Source organism: Molossus molossus, unplaced genomic scaffold (assembly GCF_014108415.1).
Source record: "Molossus molossus isolate mMolMol1 unplaced genomic scaffold, mMolMol1.p scaffold_m16_p_18, whole genome shotgun sequence".
NCBI lineage: Eukaryota > Metazoa > Chordata > Mammalia > Chiroptera > Molossidae > Molossus > Molossus molossus.
Genome location: NW_023425353.1, coordinates 64,815,475 through 64,836,023, shown reverse-complemented (window position 1 = coordinate 64,836,023; position 20,549 = coordinate 64,815,475). Strand labels below are relative to the sequence as shown.

Below are 20,549 nucleotides of genomic sequence, written 5' to 3'. Positions count from 1 at the left end.
GAGTCAGCAGGCTGACCCGGGCCTTCGAGCCTGCGGGCTCCATGAATTCAGGGAGGCTGGGTGCCGGGCCTCTCCCTGGGCTCCCTTCCCGCGGCTGCAGCCCCATGTCCTGGGCCTGTGAGTCCTCGGGTCAGAGTTGAGCCCTGAGAGGGTACGGAAAGAGGGGTGCAGCAATTGCTCAAGGCTCCCCCCTCGAGGTGCAGCCCCAGAGGCTGCTGCATAGGCTTCACCCCCCTCTCATCCAGGCCAGGTGCTGAGCCGGTGTAATAGGTGCTCAGTTAACAGTAATGACTAGTGTTAAGCATACGTGTCACACAGTAATGTCCTCTGCAGGCTTGTGAATGAGGGGCCTCACCTATCCTGGGGTTCGTGGTTTAGGCGGAAAGGAGCAGGAGTTGGGTGCAAGTGGGCGCCCGGGGCCTCAAGAAAGCTTTGCCTTTTTTCCCCCATTGATTCAAGAGAGGGAGAGAAACATCCATCGGTTGCCTCCTGTACATGCCCCGACTGGGCATTGAACCCTAACCTGGGCATGTGCCCTGACCAGGAATCGAACTGGTGACCTTTCTGTGCATGGAACAACTCTCCAACCAACTGAGCCACAGCGGCCGGAGCAGAAGCTTTGCCTTTTACATGCAGAGCCATTGGGAGTTGCCGAGGATTTAGGGGGGGCACAGCCATAGGCTCAGATCCCGTTTAAAGGCTCCAGGGGCCATGAGGAGAATAAATGACAAAGGGCCTGAGGTAGGACAGAGCCTGGGCTGGGCACATGGGTAGGTGGTTGGAGTGATATCAAGGGTAAGATGTAGGGGGCAGCAGCTCCAAGGTGGGCTCGTTCCAAGGGGGCATAGTGTGAGCTCCGATGGGCCTGAGCATCACCCCAGGAGGATGTCAGGAACTCAGGAGGGGCCAGAATTGAAGGCAAGACATGGAAGGTATCTGGGAGCAGAGGCCTATGGTTTCTGGAGCTGGGTGGGGGTGGGGCCACGCAAGCAGGCACTGTAGTCATGGTAGCCGCGGACGGAACTGAGCCAGGTGGGTGAGCAGGAGAGGGAAGCAGAGGCAGGAGGGGCTCAGCATTGTGGTGAAGGGGTTTGTCTTCAGGAGGGACTTTTCCATCTGCCCCCAGGATCCCCAGCCTCATAGCCCTCCCAGCATTCAGTGCTCTTGGCTCGAGGAGGCGGGGAGCCAGGCACAGCAGGAGTGGGGATGGCCCTGGACAGCCCAGAGAGGAGGCTGCGCCTCTGCAAGGGTTCCCACCATGCCCCCCACTGTTCCATGCTGGGAAGGGGGAAAGGCTGCTCACCCGTGTGCTGACTCCCATTTCTCCCACTGGGCAGCTGCCAGGCTTTATCAGAATCTCCCCTCTAGGGTGCACTGAGGAGGGCGTGTGTCCTGAACACCAGGAGGCCAGGAGGCAGGATGTTACTGTCCACACCTGGGATGGAGTGGGGTCAGGGTGGGGGACCAGAGCCCCTCTTCCCGCCAGCTACTCCATCCCTCACTGGGCATCGTGGGCCCTGTGGAGTGTGCCTTCTGACCTTGGTCATGGGCTGGGCAAGGCAGACGCAGTGGTGAGAGCCAGGCTTAGGGCTCTGCAGCAGCCCAGACTCACTCTGACCGTGGCCAGGCTGCTCACCATCTTCCTACCTGCGCAGCCCCCTCTGAGGGGGACATGTCAGGCACGCTGTGAACAGTGACAGGCACATGTGATAGGTTGCTGGCCTGGGGGAGGGCTTGGCATACAGGTGGTGACCGGTTCGTGGTGACAGTTGTCATTAACAGGACTTCATTTAGCTTTTCAGGAGTCCTAAGTCTTCCTAGAGGGACAGGATCCATGGGAGTGCAAATTAAGAACCTCAAGGTCTGGGCACCTCCTCCCTGACATCCCAGGTTCCCACAGTGCCGAGCGTCTCAGCTACTCCTGCCCTGGTTGCTCGGCCAGTTACGTTTCTGTGTCCTCCTCTGGGCGGAGAGGGCGGGGCTGGCATTGCTCTATCCCCACACATCCGCATGGTGTGGTGCCAGGCGTGCTGGGTAACAAGGTGTGAGATGGGCCAGACTGGGCGGACCGAAGGCTTGGCGAGCCTGCTGGAAGGGGCTCAGGAAGCCAGAACGGGGAGGGTGGTGGTGGGCCTGAGTGGGCAGAGGTGAGCGATGGCAAAGGCGCATGGGTGAGGCACTGTCTCTTGAGGCATTTCGCCCGTGGCCGGGACGGCCTTCCTCAGCCTCTGACCTCTCTGCGCTCTGTTCCCAGAGGTTGGCCGACGCTGCCGAGAACTTCCAGAAAGCCCACCGCTGGCAGGACAACATCAAGGTAAGAACTCTGTGCCCCCCCAGCCCTAGCACCTGCCCACCCCCATCAAGGGTGGACGTGAATGGGGAGGCTGGCCAGGCCCACTGGGTGTGCACTGTGGGCTATGTCGAGTGGCGTGGGGACGCCTTGGCATTGGGACTCGGGTGCAGATGGGAACCTGTCGCTCGCTCCTGAGGAGGTCAGGGGATTCTCCCAAAGTGGGCGTCGCCTTGGTGGTTAAGGAGGTGCCCAGACCCCTTGGAGAGCCCCTGGGGCAAAGAAGCCTCTTGACTTCAGGACGTCAGAAGTTGAACACAGTGACCCGCGGGCCCAGCTGAGGGGCACTGGGGGAGGGACCCTAACCCCTCCCAGGACAGCCCTGCGCAGCAGCCCGCCTTGCAGGAGGCCTCAGGCTGGGGTCCACGGGCTGTCACCGCCACAGAAGCCTCTCCTCCCACTGGTGGACTCGGGCACTGAGGGGTGGCGGTGTGAGACGGTGATAGTAGGACTGTTATGGGGGCAGAGGGCCCAGGTGGTGGGGAGGGAAGGGCAGCCTCTGCCCCAGCCTCAAAGCCAGGTGGCCTCATAAATGCAGGCAGCTGTGTTTGACGGGGGCGGGCTGGGTACACATGCCCACTTGTCAAGCCAGACTCTCAGAGGGTCCCAGGAAGACAGGGGCTGAGGCAGAGGTCCTCCCAGACGCAGGGACCCTAATGCCAAGGATGAGGGAGCCCTCAGGGGCCGGCCAGTTGGCAGGGCTCGCTGCGTCCCTCCACAGCTGCCCAGGCACCTGGGCCACGCCTCCTGCTGGTCTGTGCTAAACCCTGGGAGAGGCACCAAGAGCTGCCCCCTTGGACCCATGAGGAGGCTGGGGATGGGGCAGGACCTCACCTCACTCCAGCGCCGGGCCGGGCCCATCTAGGGGACAGGTGGCATAGTCTTCACTGAGTGGTTTGACCTGCCTGAGGTTACCTGTTGGTGGCAGAGACTCTTGGCTGGGGTGTCAGGTGCCAGGGGGTTTATGCCAATGACCCAGGCCCCCTAAACCTGTGCCTCCTCATCCCCATCCCCCCGGCCACCCCGAGCCCTGCGCCACTATGTCCACACCATGGCTTTCCTCCTTTGCTGTTTGGTGGGTTCTGGGTGCTACCCTCCGGGAGTTCGTGCGCGGTGGGGGTAATGGGTGATTTTTCACAGTGAGCATATACATGAGCTAATGACTCCCTGGACCAGCCCCCCACCCCACCAGAGGCTCCAGACTGCCCCCCATTCCAGCGCCAACACCCATCACTGGACCCCTGCACCTCCTCCACCCCGTGATTAGAAACATACATGGCAGCAACCACTTGCACTCATTCTCCATACGGAACCCCGCCCCTGCAGATAACAAGGCCCCGGGGCCTGGCTGTCCCTGGCTTTGTCAGCCTCACCCTCCACTGTCCCCTGTGCTCCCGCCACAGGAACACCACTGCAGGCCCTTTCCTGGTCTCCACCTGAGTGCCCTCTTCCCCCTGCAGGCCCAGCTCCTCGTCCCTTCCCAGGGATGCTGCTCCCGCCCCAGCCCATCAGCCCCTCCTCCCGGCACTGCGCACCCCGCTCCTGCTCCAGCCCATCCTTTGTGCCTGACACATCTGCTTCCTCTCATCCCTGCCCAAGACAGGTGTGTAGAGTCGAGGAATCAGGGAACAGGAAACGAAGAGGCTTGGTTTCCTCTCTCTCCCAGTCCAGGCCCCAAACCTGGTTTCTCTTCCCGACTCTGCAGAAAACCCAAGATTTCCAACAGCCATCCCGCCAGACCCCTGACCCCTGATTTTCAGGTCCTCCCTGGGGCAGGGACAGCTTATCCCAGGCCAGAGTGGACACCAAGGGGGCCTTTGAGGAAGGAAGGCCAAGGTGTCTGGGGCACCCAGTGGGTGCTGAGAGAAGTGCTGCTTGCGAACCACTCCCTGCAACCGGGTCACAGTCCCCGTGCACACCAGCAAGGGCGGGCCCCACTCTGGGCTTCAGGGTCCCCCTTTGACAAAGGACTGGCTGGTGTTGCTGCTGCCAGTCAGCTCAGCTGTGGGGTATGAAAGGGTCGGTCCACTTGTCAAGCCATCATATAGACGCCAGGTCAGGGACGGTGTGGGTGTCCTCTGGCCACACCAGCCCATGGGCCCTGGGGGCTCCTGTCCTGAGATGAGGCGCGAATGGGTTCTGGCTGGTTCCCTGCCCCCAGCATGGCCTGAGACGCCCCCTCCCCAAGCTGTGGGTGTGACAACAGGGCCAGCTGGGCCCAGCCTTGTTTCCTCAATGCTCACGGTGCCCCACCCCCGTCCATCAGTTTTCCTGTCTGTCTGTCTGTCCCAGGGGTCTCTTGGGCAGGGTGGAGCTGTGGTCGCTCCCTCCTCCGCTGCAGGGTCAGGGCCCTGCTCTCCCCAGCTACCAGGATGAAAGGCATTGCTCAGTGCTAATGGTGGGCCACTGGGGAGAACCGACCGCCGCTGCAGATGGAGACTGACCAGGCCAAGGGGATACAGGGACTTGAGGCTGGGGGAGGGATGGTGTTTTTGTCCCTTGCAGGCAGGCACACCGCCCACCCTTGAAGCCATGTCCTTCCCAGTGACCTTCAGGAGGCAACAGATAAGAAGCCATGTTCCTCCCCAGCACCCAGGACGGGTACCTGGCCTGTGCCACAACCCCAGTGTCCAACTCAGGCCCTTTACGAAAGCCTGCCCATGTGCCTAGCTGGGTGCCTTGTGGATAGCATGACCAGGAGCAGCTGGAAGTGGGGAGGATGACACCCGATAGTTCTGGGCACAGAGGAGATGCCTGATCCATGGGGCCAGCCTGGAATCCACTTCATGGTCGGTAGGGTGTGGCCCTCCTGCATCAACAGCACACAGTAGGTCTGCATGTAGACTTCTGTACCCATATTCACACACTAACACCCTATCAACCCCAGCCTGGGGACTCGGGGGGTCCTAGAGCCTGCAGGGTCAGAGCTAGGAGAAGAGAGGGAGGGGGAGATGTCTGAACATGAAGCCCCCCGCTCCCCTTCCTAGTCCCAGGTCATGACGTCACACCACTGGCCACAGCAGGAGCAGGGAACCTGTAATCACAGCCCTTGGACACCAGAGAAACCATGGCCCTTGTTAGCAGGCACCTCCCATGGCCCCTGCAGACAAGCAGCAGGTGCTCTGGTGCCCATAACACTTAGGGTAGAGAAGATGACCCACCTGGCGGGCACTGTACCTGGCACCAGCACCTCACTGTGCCATCATTATCTGCCATCTAAACCGCCAATGGAAGGAACTGGGCTGGGGCACGGGTGGGGGAGGCGGGGGAGGCCATTGGCTCCAGGATCTCAGTGCCAACACCAGGACCTGTAGGAGCAAAGCCCTGCCCTGAGTCTAATGGAGGAAGCAGTCCGACCCAGGGCGTCGGATGGGGGAGACACAGCCCTACCTCGGAGAGTCCGACGAGAGAGGTAGTTCTGCCTGTCATGGGGTCGGCTAGAGGAGAGGCCGGACAGGACAGGTGGCCTCCCTGTTCTGAGGTCTGCCCCAGCCCTTAGGCTGGCCGCCTGCCTCTCTGCCAAGCCAGCGACAGACGGCTCTCTCAGAAAACAGTCCTCTTGGCCGAGTCGAGCTGGCAGTGAGCCAGGACAGGAAGACTAAGCATCCTCACTGGCAGCGCCGGGTAGCTGGCCGGGCCCTGCACAGAGGCCTGGTGGGCAGGCGGTAGTCAGGTCCGGCCAGGCCACGGCCTCCCGCCTTCCACGGCTCCAAACCGCTGTCCCCAGGCCCACCCCATGCTCACATCCTCATTCTCTTCCCCACCTGCCAGCACCCCTCGTGTCTGGGCTAAGCTCCATCTAAGGAGAGTATACGTGTCCTGTACCAGGGCCACGTGTGCCCCGTAGCCCCACCTTTCACGTGTCACCTGTGTATAGAAATCCACATGGCCGGGGGCATGTGAGTTCAGAAGGGGCAACTCCTCCACTCCTGCCCAGGTAATGAGGGGGCTGGGAGGATGAGCAGTGTGGACCCCAGACCTTAAGGATGCCTCTTTCACCCCAACCAGAGGGTTTCGCACAGCCAGGCCCCTCCCATGGCTGTGGCTTTACAAACATAAGGGGCCCCAACTTGGGTAGGGTAGGCCTTTCCCCTGGGGAGGCCCAGCCCCTGTCCCCTAAGCAGCCTCAGAGGATTGGCATCACCCCAATTTTATCAGTGGGAACCCTGAGCCTGAGGTAAGGCCTCCTGAGGCTGCAGGATTTAACAGGCACCCCTGCCCCGTCAGTGAGATGGGGTGACACCTGGGCGTCCCATGGGGTCCGCACTCACGGCTTGGGATCCCAGACTCACGTGTTCAGATCAAGCTCAAGGCCATGACCCTTTGCCAAGGCCCTTGTGTGTCATCACTAGGTGGTGCTGCCTCCTCGTCTGACCCAGAGGTGGGCACTAATGTGGACACTGAGCACCGTACAGGCCAAAGCAGATACAGGCCTTTCCAGGGACCCTCCCCCCGTGACCCCGATGGCCCCGCCCTGCCACACCTCCAGCTCCACATCACATCAAGCATAGCAGCCACCGCTGTATTTTCACACGTGTGACCTTGCCTGTCACGGGCTGGCCCTCCACCGTGGGAGAAGTGGGGAGGTGTCCTGCCTACATGCACCCCATGGGGACAAGGGTGGCATACAGACTCCTGAGCCTCACCTGTGGTCTGCAGGAGGCTGGAATCCTCCTGCGTGACACAGTCCCCGTGTCCCTGATGCACAACATCTGATCCTCTGCTGAAACCATGAATCAAGACAAAGAAAAAGGGAGCCCAGGGATCCTGGAGGCCTGCGGGGGACCCACCCAGCCGTGCCCTTTCCTGTCCTTGCAGAAGGTTGGCCTGAAAAGGTGGCGGGTGGAGCCCGTGCTGATCTGCAGTCCTCCCGCCAAGCAGCCCGTTTTCACTGCTGGGGGACGCGCCAGAGCCGTGTTTATAACCCTTTTAGATAACAAATCACATTTTCTTTTCGCCAGCGAGTGTGTTGAATTGATATTTTTTCCCCTTGGTTTAATGGGTTTGTGTGTTCAGGAATGATCTTCATCAACCGAAACTCCTTATTGTGTTTGATGTAATGTCAGCTTTCATTATGCACTTCAGTGGGAGCCAAGCGGGAAGGGCTGGGATCCGGGGCTCTGGCCCAGCCCAGGCCCACCTGGGTCCCGGCTTCCTGAACTGGTGGTGGATCCCGGAGGTGGTTTGAACCAGAGTTCGGAACCTCTGCCATGTGTCCCCACCTGTCAGGCCGGGTCACGGGGCTGTTGGGAGAACCTGTGGCTCGAAGTGTGGGAAGCGTGAGACACAGCAGACCCCTGAGACGACCGAAACCAGCAGTGAGCCGGGCTTACCCGCATCGGAAGGTTGTGGGCCTGCCCAGGGTGTACCAAGCAGGTAGTCGGTGTTCCAGAATGCTGGCACTGTGCCTGCAGGTTCAGCCCGTCACCTGCACTCCCCAGACCACTAGTGGGAAACACCTCACCACTGTTCCCACAACAAGCCCCCTTGACCACCTCACACCATGGCCTCAGACCCAGCACATGGGCAGCCACCAAGGCCAAGCCCCTCCCTGAAGCATGAGGAGCCTGAGCTCAGAGAGGGAACAGTGCAGCCCTGCAGTCACACAGCAGATGGGGCCCAGCCAGGCCCAGGTGAGGGGAGGCCACCGTGGAGTGAGTGCTGGCTCTGTGCCAGACCCTTGAGCGTCCACTTGCTCACCACAAAGATCACAAAGAAACAGGGACTGCCAGGGCCATGCTGCAGGTTTTACTGTACAAAATAGGGCTGAGGAGCACCTGGGACGGTGACTCGGACAGTGGCCCTATCCCATGTCCTGGCCCTGGGGCCCATTGGGGCAGGGGTAGGGTGGCCTCTCCTGAGCCGGTGGCACTTCATGGCCCCAGAATCACCTTCTGGCAGCCTTTCTCAGCCACGCTCAGTTCTGATTAAAGATCATTAAACATGAAATTAGCCCGTTTGTGTTCCGGGTCTCCTGGGTGGCCAGTGATTATGACGTGCAGATGGCCAAGAACCCAGGCCGCGGGCGGGGCGGCTGGGTGGGGCCGGCGCGGCCAGCGGCGGGCGCTGGGCCAGGCTTTGTTTTCTCCCTGCCTGTTGTGTAAACCTCCTTGCATTTCACAACAAATCACAGATAATTAATAAGTACATGCCCGTAATGAGCAAGCTTTTTAATAGAAGAAATTGGAAGATGCAGTGTGGAGTCATTATTTCACTTCACCCCCGGACGGCTCTATTTTTTCATCGTCCTCACTCCTGGTGCCTCAGCCAGAGTCTGCAGCCGGGCTGGCTCTGACCGGCTCCCAGCAGGGCAGAGAGCCTGCGCCTGGAGTCGGCAGGGCCCTGAGGACCGGGCCCAGTCTCCTGGGGGAGGGGCCTTCCCAGCCTGACTCATCGCACCTCCCTGGATGGAGGAATCTAAGGGGGTCGTTCTAGGCCTTGGGGCTGGGGGTTCTGGCTGCACCTCAGGAGCCCTGAGCCATGACTGTTGAGGCCTCTCTCCCCAACCAGGAAGAAGACATCGTGTACTATGATGCCAAGGCTGACGCTGAGCTGGTAAGTGCCCACACCTATGGTGGAGGGAGGGAGAGAGCCACACGCCCTCCCTGGGCCGTGGCCTCAGCTGGAAAATGAGGGTTGGGACTCGGCACTCTTTGGTATCCTGAACTTGAGCCTGCAGGGTTGTGGTGGCACAGATTCCCACCCTACACCTTCCACAAACTGACCCCTGGAGGCCAGGCCCCTCCAGGGCTGTGTCTCTGGCACTAAGGGGCTCAGCTTTACACACAGTGTGCAGCCGGCTGGGACCTAGCACGTGGGGTCCTCTCATGGGTCAGAACTGAGGGATGCTGAGTGCTACGAGAGCAGTTGGGGAGGGCTTCCTGGAGGTGGCAGGCAGGGCTGAGAAACAGGATGCAGTGCCGTCCAGGTGTGTTTCAGGTCCATGCAGGCACCCTTCCCTGTGGTGAGGGGAACAGCTCAGTGTGCTGAGCCCCCACAGCCCGGCCCATGATCAGTGCTTGGCCTGAGCTCAGTCCGATCCTCCCCAGCTGTGGAAGCAGCCCAGGTCCTGTGCCTGCTCTTCAGATGACGGACACCATCTGGGAGGGCGGGGCCTACAGGGAGACAGGAGTGTTGAGGGGCGGAGCACGTAGAGTAGACAGCGTTTGGTCAGCATATCAAGGCCCAAGTCCATCTGCCTGCCTTTGAGGCAAACATAGTTGAACCCAACTGTCTCCTCTGAAAATAGGTGTCACAACAGCTGTTTCTGGGGTCCATCCACCTGTGCTGGCTAGTGCAGGAGACCCAAAATCCAGACTTTCTCTCCTAAGCCTATTGGCCTGAGGGGTGTCTTTCCGGGAGCAGGAGGTGTCCAATGACACCAGGAGGTGGGCAGGCAGGAAGGGATCCCTGCAGAGGGCTCGTGGTGCCAGGCTGGCCTGGAGGAGCCTTTAGGAGGACAGGCAGGCAGGGGCCCCGAGAAGGAGGGGTGGGTGGGCTCAAGCAGGTGTGCTTTCCCCCTTGGCTGAGCCTCTGTGGCTCCCAGAGAAGTTGCTAAAATTAAAGCTGGAATCTGAAATTCAAATGAAGAGCGAACCTTTAATTAGACCCTGAATCTAACTCCTTACCCCCCTCGGCAGCGGGCTGTAATTTTAGCAATCAGTGCATTAGATGTACACCAGGAGACTCGTTGCCCACCATACCCCTGGATGGGGGGGTGGCACAGCGCTTCTTGGCCAGGGTGGAGCCCTACCCCCTGCCAGGACACCCTGAGCTCCCTGCTTCGAGCAACCCCATTGTATTCAGGACCCCTACCCCTGGCTCTAAGTCACTGAGTCTGCCCCTAGCCCTTCGGACAAGTGCTGCAGGCGGGGGGTGAGGCGGCCCAAGGAGGGAGCTCTGCCCCAGGCAGGATTGGGCAGAGGTCAGGTAGCCCAGAAGCCCAGCCCAGCTTGGACCTGGTATAAGTCCTGCACGTACACAGGCTCCCCTGCTTGTTGTGTTGTTTTGTTTTTTCCATCTTTGCCAGGGGTACAGTTAGAGATCTTTCTAGACCATTTACTTTTAAATTACCAGCCAGAAGGTGGGGGTGGGGGAAAGAGAAGGAAGGAAAAAGTTCGCCAGCTGATAGCTTATCAGAACGGAATCCAAATGTCACATTAGTTGGGAAAGTTGGGAGATTAAATTTTCCAGCGCCCTTCATCTGCCGCTGACATTTCGGGGGCTTTCTTCTCCCGAGCGCCCCCCCCCCGCCCCCCCGCAGGCAGAACGTGAGTGGCTCACGCCTCAGAGGCGGCTGCTCCCCCTCTGGCCTCCGCTAGGCAGATGCCGGCCGACTTCCTCCAGCATCCAGGAGCTTCTGAGGGTCCTCCCGGGTGTGCAGAGGTGGTGGAGAGGTGGCACGCTGGGAGGGCAGCACATGGCTTGGGTTGTGCAGTACAAAACCGAACCTTAAAGAGATGAAAAGGGGGTTTGCTGCAGGCCCTTCAGAGCTGCTGCACCCCCTCCAGGAGTGCTCCGGGTTGGGGAGCACAATCGCCCTCTCCCCAGACAAGACAGCCTGATCACACACAGAGGCAGGAGCCGAGGTGTGCCCAGGACCCCGGCAGCCGTGGGTCTGCTGTCACTGCACAGTCCACAGCGCAGAGGAAATGAGCTGAGCCTCGTGCCCAGGGTGGTCTCAGGGGTCTGGTGGAGCAGTAGGGAGCATGTGGGTAGTTCAGCTGCTTACTAGCTTCCTCCCAGGGCATAAAGCCCACCCCAATCCTGCCGCTGCCCGTGCCCGCCTTTTCCCTGTCTCCCCTTTGCTCCACCACCATCTTCCCTTCCCCCCTCCCCGCACACCTGCACCATGCCTGCCCACCCCCCTCAGCTGCGGCAGCACTGTCACTGCAGACCCGCTCCTGCCAGCCTTGGTGGTGGGCGGGGGTGCACGGCGCATGCCCAGCCTGCCCGTCCAGAGATGCAGTAATTGGCACCTGTCAGATGGCTGCAGCTCATTTTAGAAAGTCAACAGGGCCTTGACAGTCGTGCTGGCAGGCGCCGCAGACCCTCCCTCCAGAGGTTACTGGGTCTCAATGCTAGCCTCTACCCAGCCCTGCTCTCCCCAAGACTCCCCAAGCTCAGCCTGGGAGTCACCCTGCTGCAGGGGGTGGTGCCCCTCCCTCGGGTGGGGCCAGGGCCCCTTCCCTGCTGCCAAAGGAACTCCATGTAAGGATGGGCAGGGCCCATGGGGGTGTGGGTCCCAGAGCTTCTGGGAAGGACTGCCAAGTCCTCCTCCAGGGATGACACACGTCCTGGGGCAGAGGTCTGCAGCCGGAACCTCATTGACTTCAGGACTTGCCTCCTTCGCTGATAATTGGCTTTCAAGGATGTGGGGAAGGGGTCGGTTTGGTTTGGGTTTTGGAATCTGGGTTTAGCAAATGTGGGGATGGTGTGGGGGGGCGTGAACAGGGACAGGTGGAAAGCACAGACCTCCCTAGTGAGGGGACCGTACCCCGTGTCTCTCCATCTCTCTATCTGCAATCGTCTAATTCTGAGATGCCCCCACCACCTAGACTCTGGCCCTCCCCTGCCTGCCAGCCTCTCTGACCCCACTTCCCATTGCCAGCCCTGACCCTGCCATGGTGGGGGGGGGGTCCCTTTCTGCAGGATGACCCCGAGAGTGAGGATATGGAAAGGGGGTCCAAGATCAGCACCCTGAAGCTGGACTTCGTGGAGGACTCAAACTTCAAGAACAAGGTCAACTATTCGTACACGGCAGTGCAGATCCCCACGGATATCTACAAAGGCTGTGAGTGTAGCGGGATTGGGAACAGCAGTCCCCACGCCATGGGGCCAAGACCCACTGCCCGCCAGGTCCCAGGTGCCTGGCCAGTGCCACCCGCCCTTAGCCCCTCCATCCAAGGTCACACGAGCTCAGCTCTCAGACACCCACACACAGGCAGCAAACAGCTCTCAGGCACAGCCGGCCTCCCAGTAGCTACAAAACATCGAGCCTCTCGCCCTGTGCATGGTCTCCTGTGTGTGCACATGTGAAGCGGGCACACAACTGCTCCTTCATACGCTGGGCCAGGTCCCCACCCGCCCTCGAAGCAGCTCCTCCCTCATTCCCTGGCTCCATAGGAATGATGGGAGAGCAACCGCATCAGATGGACATTGTGCCTGGGGGTCAGGGAGCAACTCCTCGCACATCCAACCCTGTGACACTTCACTCCTCCTTGGCATGGGCGGAAGGAAGAGGGGAGGGAGACTGGGTAGAGGGTGGCTGAGATTCCAAGCTCCAGGTGGGGCAGTATTGCACAATGAGGAAACTGGGCACTACAGCTAGAAGGATTTTAGTCAGACACGAGGAGGAACTTACTGAAGGTCTTGGGAGGTGTAGGGGGAGGAGGCCAAGAGTGGAACACTAGATGGGGAGCTCTAGCAGCAGGATTTAAGGCTCCTGGGTCCGACATAATTCTGTGTTCACCTACAGGGTAGCCTCAGAATTCAAGGTGCCAACTGGGTGGAGGGTCTTGGGACAAAGGTAGTCCCTGGAATGCAGGGAATCCTCCGGGGTCCTCAGGGAGGCCCCTTCTACCCTTAGGGTCAGCCAGGCCTTCTGGGCAGCTGAGGCGGGGGAGGGGATGCTGCCCCGCCCTCCCACAGGCCCCCCGCCGAGCCAGTGGAGGAACGCTATCACAGGCAGCACCCTAATTAAAACCGGAGCTGTGCCGCCCTCCCCAGTCACCCCTCGCTACCCACACAAATTACATTTTATATGTTTTTTATTTACTGTGTCACTTTTAATTAAATCTGTAATCGCCTGCCTGAGGGGGCATGGTCCCCGTTTCCAACTCAGCATGATCTGAGAGTGTGCACGTGGGTGCGGGTGTGCACGTGGGGGGCCGGGGAGTAGGCTCCTTCCAGGCGGGGGGCTGGCAGTGAGAGTGTGTGTGTGTGTAGTTGTGGACACCTGCAGGGATAGCCCGGGGGTCGTGTCTTGGCTCTTGACCTGAGTCAGGTCCAGCCCTCTGCCAGCAGCTAGATGACCTTCCCGGGCAACCTGCTCTAAGCCTCTCATTGTGTGGATGGGGAAACTGAGGCCCCGTGATGAGGGGGACGTACCAGGTCAGCTCTCCCAGGACAGCCAGGACTGTGTGAAGCATTTGAGAGCCTGACTTTATTTTTTCCTTAAAGAGAAAAATAGAAATTGTTCAACTCACTAAGTTTCTAAATTAGGAACAAGACCATAACATACTGCTCAATAGGCACAGCCAATGCTAGAAATGTGTTTTGTTTTCACATTACGGTCAGTTAAGGGGAGCTGCAGGGCCAGAGAGGGGAGCGAGCGCAGAGGGGGGACCGGGCAGCAGACAAGACACAGCAGAGGCCCTGCCGGGTGGGGCACAGCGGAGGGAAGGTGCCAGGAGCGTGTGGGTGCCGGGCTGTGGGCAGAGCCAGCGGCCTGTGTGCCTTGAGCTCAGGGCTCTGCACCTGCCCTGAGGGTCCAGGCCTGGAGGCTGTGCTCTGGGCAGGCCTCGGCTTTCCATTTGCAGTGGATCTTTGATAGGGACGTGGGCTGGGGGGGCTCACAGTCTCAGGGCTCCACCTGGGAAGAAAGGAGGTAGAAGAAATAGCCCCGGGGGCAAGGTGAGTACAGGTACCTGGCAGTAGCAGGTGCCCAATTCCTGCCGGGGCTTCTTTGAGTCCCACGTGCAGAGGCAGGTACACTGCACGTGTGCAAACACGTACCACACATATATTGGCAGGTTCAGGGCTGTCCTGAGTTGGGGGGCAAGGGCACTGCTCTGGCCATCCGAGTCCCTGCGGGGCGGAGGGGTCAGCAGCTGGAGTCCATTCACCTCAGAGGAGCCTGGCTCTGAGTGTGTACGGGAGTGGGGTACCCGGCCGTGGGGGGCTGTGAGAACAGGATCCATTGGTGTCCGGTAGGTGCGGAGTGGTGTGCAGGTCCGAGCCTGAGTCCCGCTGCCCATGGCAGCACTTGGGCGGCTGGGCAGGGCGGCTCGGGGCCAGGAGCTCGCTCACCTAGCTGGAGTCGCAGTTTAGATCCAGGCATACGTGTGGGGAGTGCAGGCTGTGTGAGCGTGCGTGTGCGTGCCTGTCTGGGTCGGAGCAGGATCCTGCACAGAATCGGCCCCTCCAAGAACCCCCGCCCCGCCTGCTTCTGGCCCCAGTTGATTAATCATGGAGCTGAGTGGCTTCCAGCTTATCAGGTACCTTAATAGCTGAATAATTCCAGCCCCATCATCGAGCCCTTAATTGCTTTCTTGTGGCTGCAGCCCGGAGTGCATGCTGAGTGGGTGAGCTCCCGGGGGACCAGCTGCCAGCTCCAGGCAGCACACTGGATCGGCATCCCAACTTAAAACTCCCTGCACCTGGGTGGCCCCCTCCAGGGCCACAGGTCACAGCTGCCCTTCCCGGTCATGTAGGGCCTGGCGGAGGGGTAGGCCGAGCTGTTCCTTCGCTGACTGGGGAGGGCGTGAGGACAGTCCTCCTGGAGGAGCTGGTGCAGTCCTGGCTGAGCCCTGGGGATGAGGGGGAGCCAGGATAGACAGAGAGCGGGTGCGGCTTTCTAAGAGGGGGCATGTGCATGGTGTCGTGAAGCTCAGCAGTGGACAGCCAGGTGCGCCCCACCCCAGCCCCTGCCTCCCCACAGCCACTGTCATCCTCAATGAGCTCAACTGGACGGAGGCCCTGGAGAATGTGTTCACCGAGAACCGCAGGCAGGACCCCACGCTGCTGTGGCAGGTCTTCGGCAGTGCCACGGGAGTCACTCGCTACTACCCAGGTGGGTGCCAGCCCGCCCCTGGGGCGTGTGGGATGGTCAGCCCGTAGGCTGCAGAGGGGCCTGGCCACTTCCACAGCTCCTGCCTGCATGGGGCCGTGCCCTCACCTGCCAGACCTCTCTCCTTCCCCACAGCCACCCCATGGCGAGCCCCCAAGAAAATTGACCTGTACGACGTCCGAAGGAGACCCTGGTGAGCGAGCAAAGAGGGGCCGGGCAGGGACACCCCCTCAGTTCCCACCTCTCCCGCCTGCTCCCCTCCCTCCTGATATCCAGGCCTCCGAGCAGGGCGCAGCCAGCTCTATCCAATTTTCATTTCACACATCGTTGCCACTGGAAAATGGATCCCATCACCCAGGCAGGCCTCCCAGCTGCCTCTGCCCCTGTCCACTGCCTGGCAGTCCACCCCCTCGGGACTGAGGGATGGGACCAGTGGAAGTTCCCAAGGGTGGCTGTATCTATCCTCTGGGGGGTTAGCCAGCCCCCACCCCACCCAGCCGAACCCTCCCCTCCCCTCCACTCTGCCTCTCCTGCAGCAGCCCATGACCTTCCCCCTCCCTGCCACCTGTTCAAGCCTATACACAGCCAGGACTTTGTCCTTGGGACCTCAACCTGGGCTAGGGACCACGACAGGCCACTGAGACCAGGGACCACGCCTCCAGCCCTCTCTCTGGATTACCTGATCACGCCTCCTTAGGGTCATTCATGTGCTGGGGGACCGGGTCACTCATGTCATGGGCAAGGACTTTCATTAAATTCACTATCCTCACTGCCTAGAACCCTGTGTGGCCCGTGTAGGGGATGCTCAGTGGAAATACGTTGAATCAGTATGTGGGTGGAAGGAAGGACCCACAAGGTCTCAGTGGGGCTGACCCTAACCGAAGCTTTTCCGGGGCAGGTATATCCAAGGGGCCTCATCACCCAAGGATATGGTCATCATCGTGGATGTGTGAGTGAGCAGCACTGGCAGAGGGGGCGGGGCAGGGCAGGGGCTAGAATCCGCTGCCTGGGAACATCCAAGGGGAATGGCAGGGGGACCCCTGAAGCCTACTGGCTCCTCCGCGATCTCCCCAGGAGCGGCAGCGTCAGTGGCCTGACCCTGAAGCTGATGAAGACGTCCGTCTGTGAGATGCTGGACACGCTGTCCGACGACGACTACGTGAACGTCGCCTCGGTGAGTGCCACGGCGGCAGGTGGGCCAGGAAGGGGTCGCCCTCCGCAGCCCGGGGCATCACCACCCTCGCTGTCCCTGCAGTTCAACGAGAAGGCACAGCCCGTGTCGTGCTTCACACACCTGGTGCAAGCCAACGTGCGTAACAAGAAGGTGTTCAAGGAAGCCGTGCAGGGCATGGTGGCCAAGGGCACCACAGGCTACAAGGCCGGCTTTGAGTACGCCTTCGACCAGCTGCAGAACGTAAGCCTCCTGGGTGGCCAAGGGCAGGCAAGGGCCTGGGATTGGTGACGCCGGGGAAATCAAGACAAATGGCCTTGTTAGCACCCCACAGGCAGCCCAGGCAGATAGCACCATGTGCTGTAGGGGAGGAGGGCCAGGGGGTCAGACCTGCCGGGGGGGGGGTAGACCCCTCCCTGCACCAGGAAGGGCTGAGAGCCACCTGACCCCACACCTATGCCTGCCTAGTCCAACATCACCCGTGCCAACTGCAACAAGATGATCATGATGTTCACGGACGGGGGCGAGGACCGGGTGCAGGACGTCTTTGAGAAGTACAATTGGCCCAACCGCACGGTGAGGCTCAGCCCAGGTGGGGAGGCCCGGAGCTGGGCCCAGTCCAGGGGAGGGCTGTGCTCTGGTGGCCACAGCATGACCTCAAGCCCCAAACAGGTGCGAGTGTTCACTTTCTCCGTGGGGCAGCACAACTATGATGTCACACCCCTGCAGTGGATGGCCTGCGCCAACAAAGGTACCTCATCTGGGCAGCATGTCACGGAGCCTGCCTGCCATGTCCTGCTGTCCATCTGTCCTTCCATATATCCAGCTGCTTCTTCATCCTCTGCCTGTCCATCTTTCCATACATGTGACTGTCTGTCTCTCTATTGGTAACTTGCCCATTTTATCGAGCACCTTTTTGCCCATCTGTCTGAAAGCCCATCGTCCCTCTGTCTCCCAGCTTGTCTGCTCCTGTGTCTGTCTGCTGGTCAATCTGTCTCTCCATGCATGTGGACCTGAGTGAACTCTGAATGGCACTGCCAGCCTAGAATGAGGGGCTCCAGGCCTTAGATTCCTCTTCACTCCAGCTCCGCTTCTCTACACCCCTGCACTCAGACCCTTCCACAGCATAGCCCCTCAGCAGGGCACTGGCAGGTAGCACCACAGGACATGATTTAGGGGCAGTGACTCCAGAAAGAAAGGGAACCTGACGGACAAATCAGGGCTGCAGACACACCCCAGCGCCCCTGTCTGCGTCCTGAGCACCACTCAGCCCCGCCCCTGCCTTGCCTTCCCTCACAGGTTACTATTTTGAGATCCCTTCTATCGGTGCCATCCGCATCAACACACAGGTGAGACTGTGGGGGGCCCCTTCCTCCCAGCCCCTTGCTTCCAGGGGACAGTGCCTATGAAGAGCTGCTGTGGTGTGAGAGCACCCCCTGGTGGCATGATGACACAGGAGAGGCAGAACAGGGAAGGTACAGACTTATGACCCCTGCCCACCCTCCGTCCCCAGGAATATCTAGACGTACTGGGCAGGCCCATGGTGCTGGCAGGCAAGGAGGCCAAGCAGGTGCAATGGACCAACGTGTATGAGGATGCACTGGTAAAACCTCCGGGCAAGGAAGGGGTGGGCTGGTGACCTTCCCCCGCGATGTGCCCACAGGGTCATGTCCCCTGAGGGCCCCGTTATGGGGGTAAACCAAGCAGAGGAGCAAGAAAGGTAGCTTGCACCTGAGCTCCTGCTCTGAACACTGGGGTGGGGGCACGGCTGGCCACAGGAGACCAACCCATCCTCCTCTCCCTTCAGGGGCTAGGGTTGGTGGTGACAGGGACCCTCCCAGTGTTCAACCTGACACAGGATGGCCCTGGGGAAAAGAAGGTGAGGTCCCCTGCTGGGGAAGGATGAGGTACGCCTGGGAAGGGTTGTCATGCCCGTAGCTGGTCTGGGTGGAGGAGGGGTAGGCAGGCCTGCACATTGGACAAGGCCCAGAGTAGCTTGAGGCCTTGGGCGTGGGGGTGGGCAGGGGGCGCCCCATAGGATTGAGCCCATTGCAGACCTGCGTCTCTGCTCCCAGAACCAGCTGATCCTGGGTGTGATGGGTATCGATGTGGCTCTGAACGATATCAAGAGACTGACTCCCAACTACACGGTGAGTGTCCGCCTTCCATGGGGGCACAGCCAGGCTCCGCAGAGGAGACTGATGGTGTTCAGAACACCCCCGTGGAGACCTCTGAGTTCAGGCGGTCAGGGAAAGCTTCCGGAGGAGACGACCTTGGGCCTAGAGCTGGGGTCGGCAAACTTTTTGTAAAGGGCCAGACTGGCTGACTGAGGCCCTGCCAGCCATGTTCATACTCCATTCTGCTGCCGTATCGGCAGCACGGCCACAGACAAGACAAACAAATGGGCATGGCTGTGTTCCAACACAATTTTGTTTGTGGATACTGAAATTTGAATTTCAGATGACTTTCCCGTGTCATGAAATAGAATTGTTCTTTTGATCTTTTTCAAGCATTTAAAAGTGTCAAAGCCATTCTTAGCTGACAGCTATATGTTAGCAGGCGGCAGGCCAGGTGTGGCCTGTGTGCTGTAGCTTGATACCTGGACTGTCGCGTGGCAGCAGTGTCCGGGGTAGAAAGGTGGGGAAGGCGCACCTTAGAGGCAGAGGGGGTTCTCCGGACAGAGCTGGTGAAGCTGAAACACAGAATCATAAGCCAGGGAAGGGGCAAGGTTAGTGTGGCTGCCCAAGGCCTGTGGCAAAGGGAGCAGGGGCCTTGGCTGGAAAGGGGTAGGGATGAGGCACACAGGCCCGTGTCACTGTCCGTGTGCACTGAGGGAACTGCCAAGAGGAAAGGGCCGGTCCAGGGTCTCACTTCTCTTTCCCTCCACCTGGATGGGACGCCCCAGGCCTGTGGGATTACGGGCCGCTCCTCCCCCTGTGCTCTGCTGAGCTGGGGACCAGGAGGAGGGTGGGGAGAGGGGACCAGCAGCCTGTGGGGCCGGCGGAGGTGGGGCGGTCCACCTGACTGCCACCTCCCGTAGATCTGGGGTGGGGTGAGAAGTACAGACTGCCAAGTGAATGATGGTCCCGCAGAGCTGCTCAGCCTAGGCCAGGGCTGCTCCATGAGGGGCCCCAGCCTGCTGGGCTTGGCTTGAGATGCAGACTTGGGGCCCTGTGGCATGTGGGGACCTGGCATGTGGGGACCCCTTAGCAGCATGGAAGGTAGGACAAGGAAGAGCTCCAGAGCCCAGGGAACCCCTGCCCAGCCCTCCAGGCCCTGAGCCCCCAATCTACACCCCCAGCTTGGAGCCAACGGCTACGTGTTTGCTATCGACTTGAACGGCTATGTGTTGCTGCACCCCAACCTCAAGCCCCAGGTAAGCCATGTGGGCGGCCTGGAGGGGGTAAATCCTATGAGGAGACGCCTGAATTCCTGCCCTGCCTCTCACAGACCACCAACTTCCGGGAACCTGTGACTCTGGACTTCCTGGATGCAGAGCTGGAGGACGGAAATAAGGAGGAGGTGGGGAAGGGCAGTGGGAAGGGCCCCCAGAGCAGGGCAAGGAGGACCCCACCCTCACGCCTCTGGCTCTTCCAGATCCGTCGGAGCATGATTGATGGCAACAAGGGCCACAAGCAGATCAGAACATTGGTCAAGTCCCTGGATGAGGTGAGAAGGTGGTGGGGGAGGGACAGGGTCAGGGTGGACATTGTCCCCCCCCCGACACACCTGTTCGCCCAGACACCTGACCCAGCCTCTTCTCCCAGAGGTACGTAGATGAAGTGATGCGGAACTACACCTGGGTGCCTATAAGGAGCACCAACTACAGGTGAGTGGGGCCAAGGTCGGGCAGGCAGGGAGGGGGTGCCCCCAAACCCAGAGTCCGAGCCCAGCTGCCCCTACACCAGTGTGCCAAATCTCAGTGGGGCACCAGCAGCCAGGGCTGCTCACTTCTCACCCCATGACGCTCAGTCCCCGAGAGGCTCTTGCTGACCCTTCAGGAACAAGTGTGCCATCTCCTGGGAGCACAGGACAGAGACAAGGTGGTGTGTCTGAGGCCTCCCTGCGACCCCCCACCCTCTCCTGGCCCTCACGCCTGGATTGCATCCCTGGGTGTCTGCACCCAGATGTCTTCCTCAGCACATTGGCAGGCCTGCTCCCGACAGGCATCGCAGCCCGAGATCAGGCCCCGTGGGTCAGGCCCAGGCTCTGTCAGCATCTCATTCACACCCCAGTAG

General features: G+C 60.4%; 1 protein-coding gene across 1 annotated transcript in view; it reads left to right on the top strand.

Moving 5' to 3' along the window:
• The window catches only part of CACNA2D2 (calcium voltage-gated channel auxiliary subunit alpha2delta 2), a 132,272-nt gene that overhangs the window by 100,075 nt on the left and 11,648 nt on the right, over positions 1-20,549 (top strand). The window contains exons 4-21 of the mRNA XM_036266410.1: positions 2,255-2,314; positions 8,861-8,905; positions 12,002-12,143; positions 15,012-15,143; positions 15,276-15,333; positions 16,039-16,089; positions 16,215-16,314; positions 16,396-16,554; positions 16,780-16,887; positions 16,984-17,062; positions 17,611-17,660; positions 17,825-17,914; positions 18,119-18,190; positions 18,387-18,461; positions 19,613-19,687; positions 19,762-19,833; positions 19,909-19,980; positions 20,079-20,140. Of these exons, the coding sequence (XP_036122303.1) occupies positions 2,255-2,314; positions 8,861-8,905; positions 12,002-12,143; positions 15,012-15,143; positions 15,276-15,333; positions 16,039-16,089; positions 16,215-16,314; positions 16,396-16,554; positions 16,780-16,887; positions 16,984-17,062; positions 17,611-17,660; positions 17,825-17,914; positions 18,119-18,190; positions 18,387-18,461; positions 19,613-19,687; positions 19,762-19,833; positions 19,909-19,980; positions 20,079-20,140 (1,502 nt within the window). The remainder of the gene's footprint in view (positions 1-2,254; positions 2,315-8,860; positions 8,906-12,001; positions 12,144-15,011; positions 15,144-15,275; positions 15,334-16,038; positions 16,090-16,214; positions 16,315-16,395; positions 16,555-16,779; positions 16,888-16,983; positions 17,063-17,610; positions 17,661-17,824; positions 17,915-18,118; positions 18,191-18,386; positions 18,462-19,612; positions 19,688-19,761; positions 19,834-19,908; positions 19,981-20,078; positions 20,141-20,549) is intronic.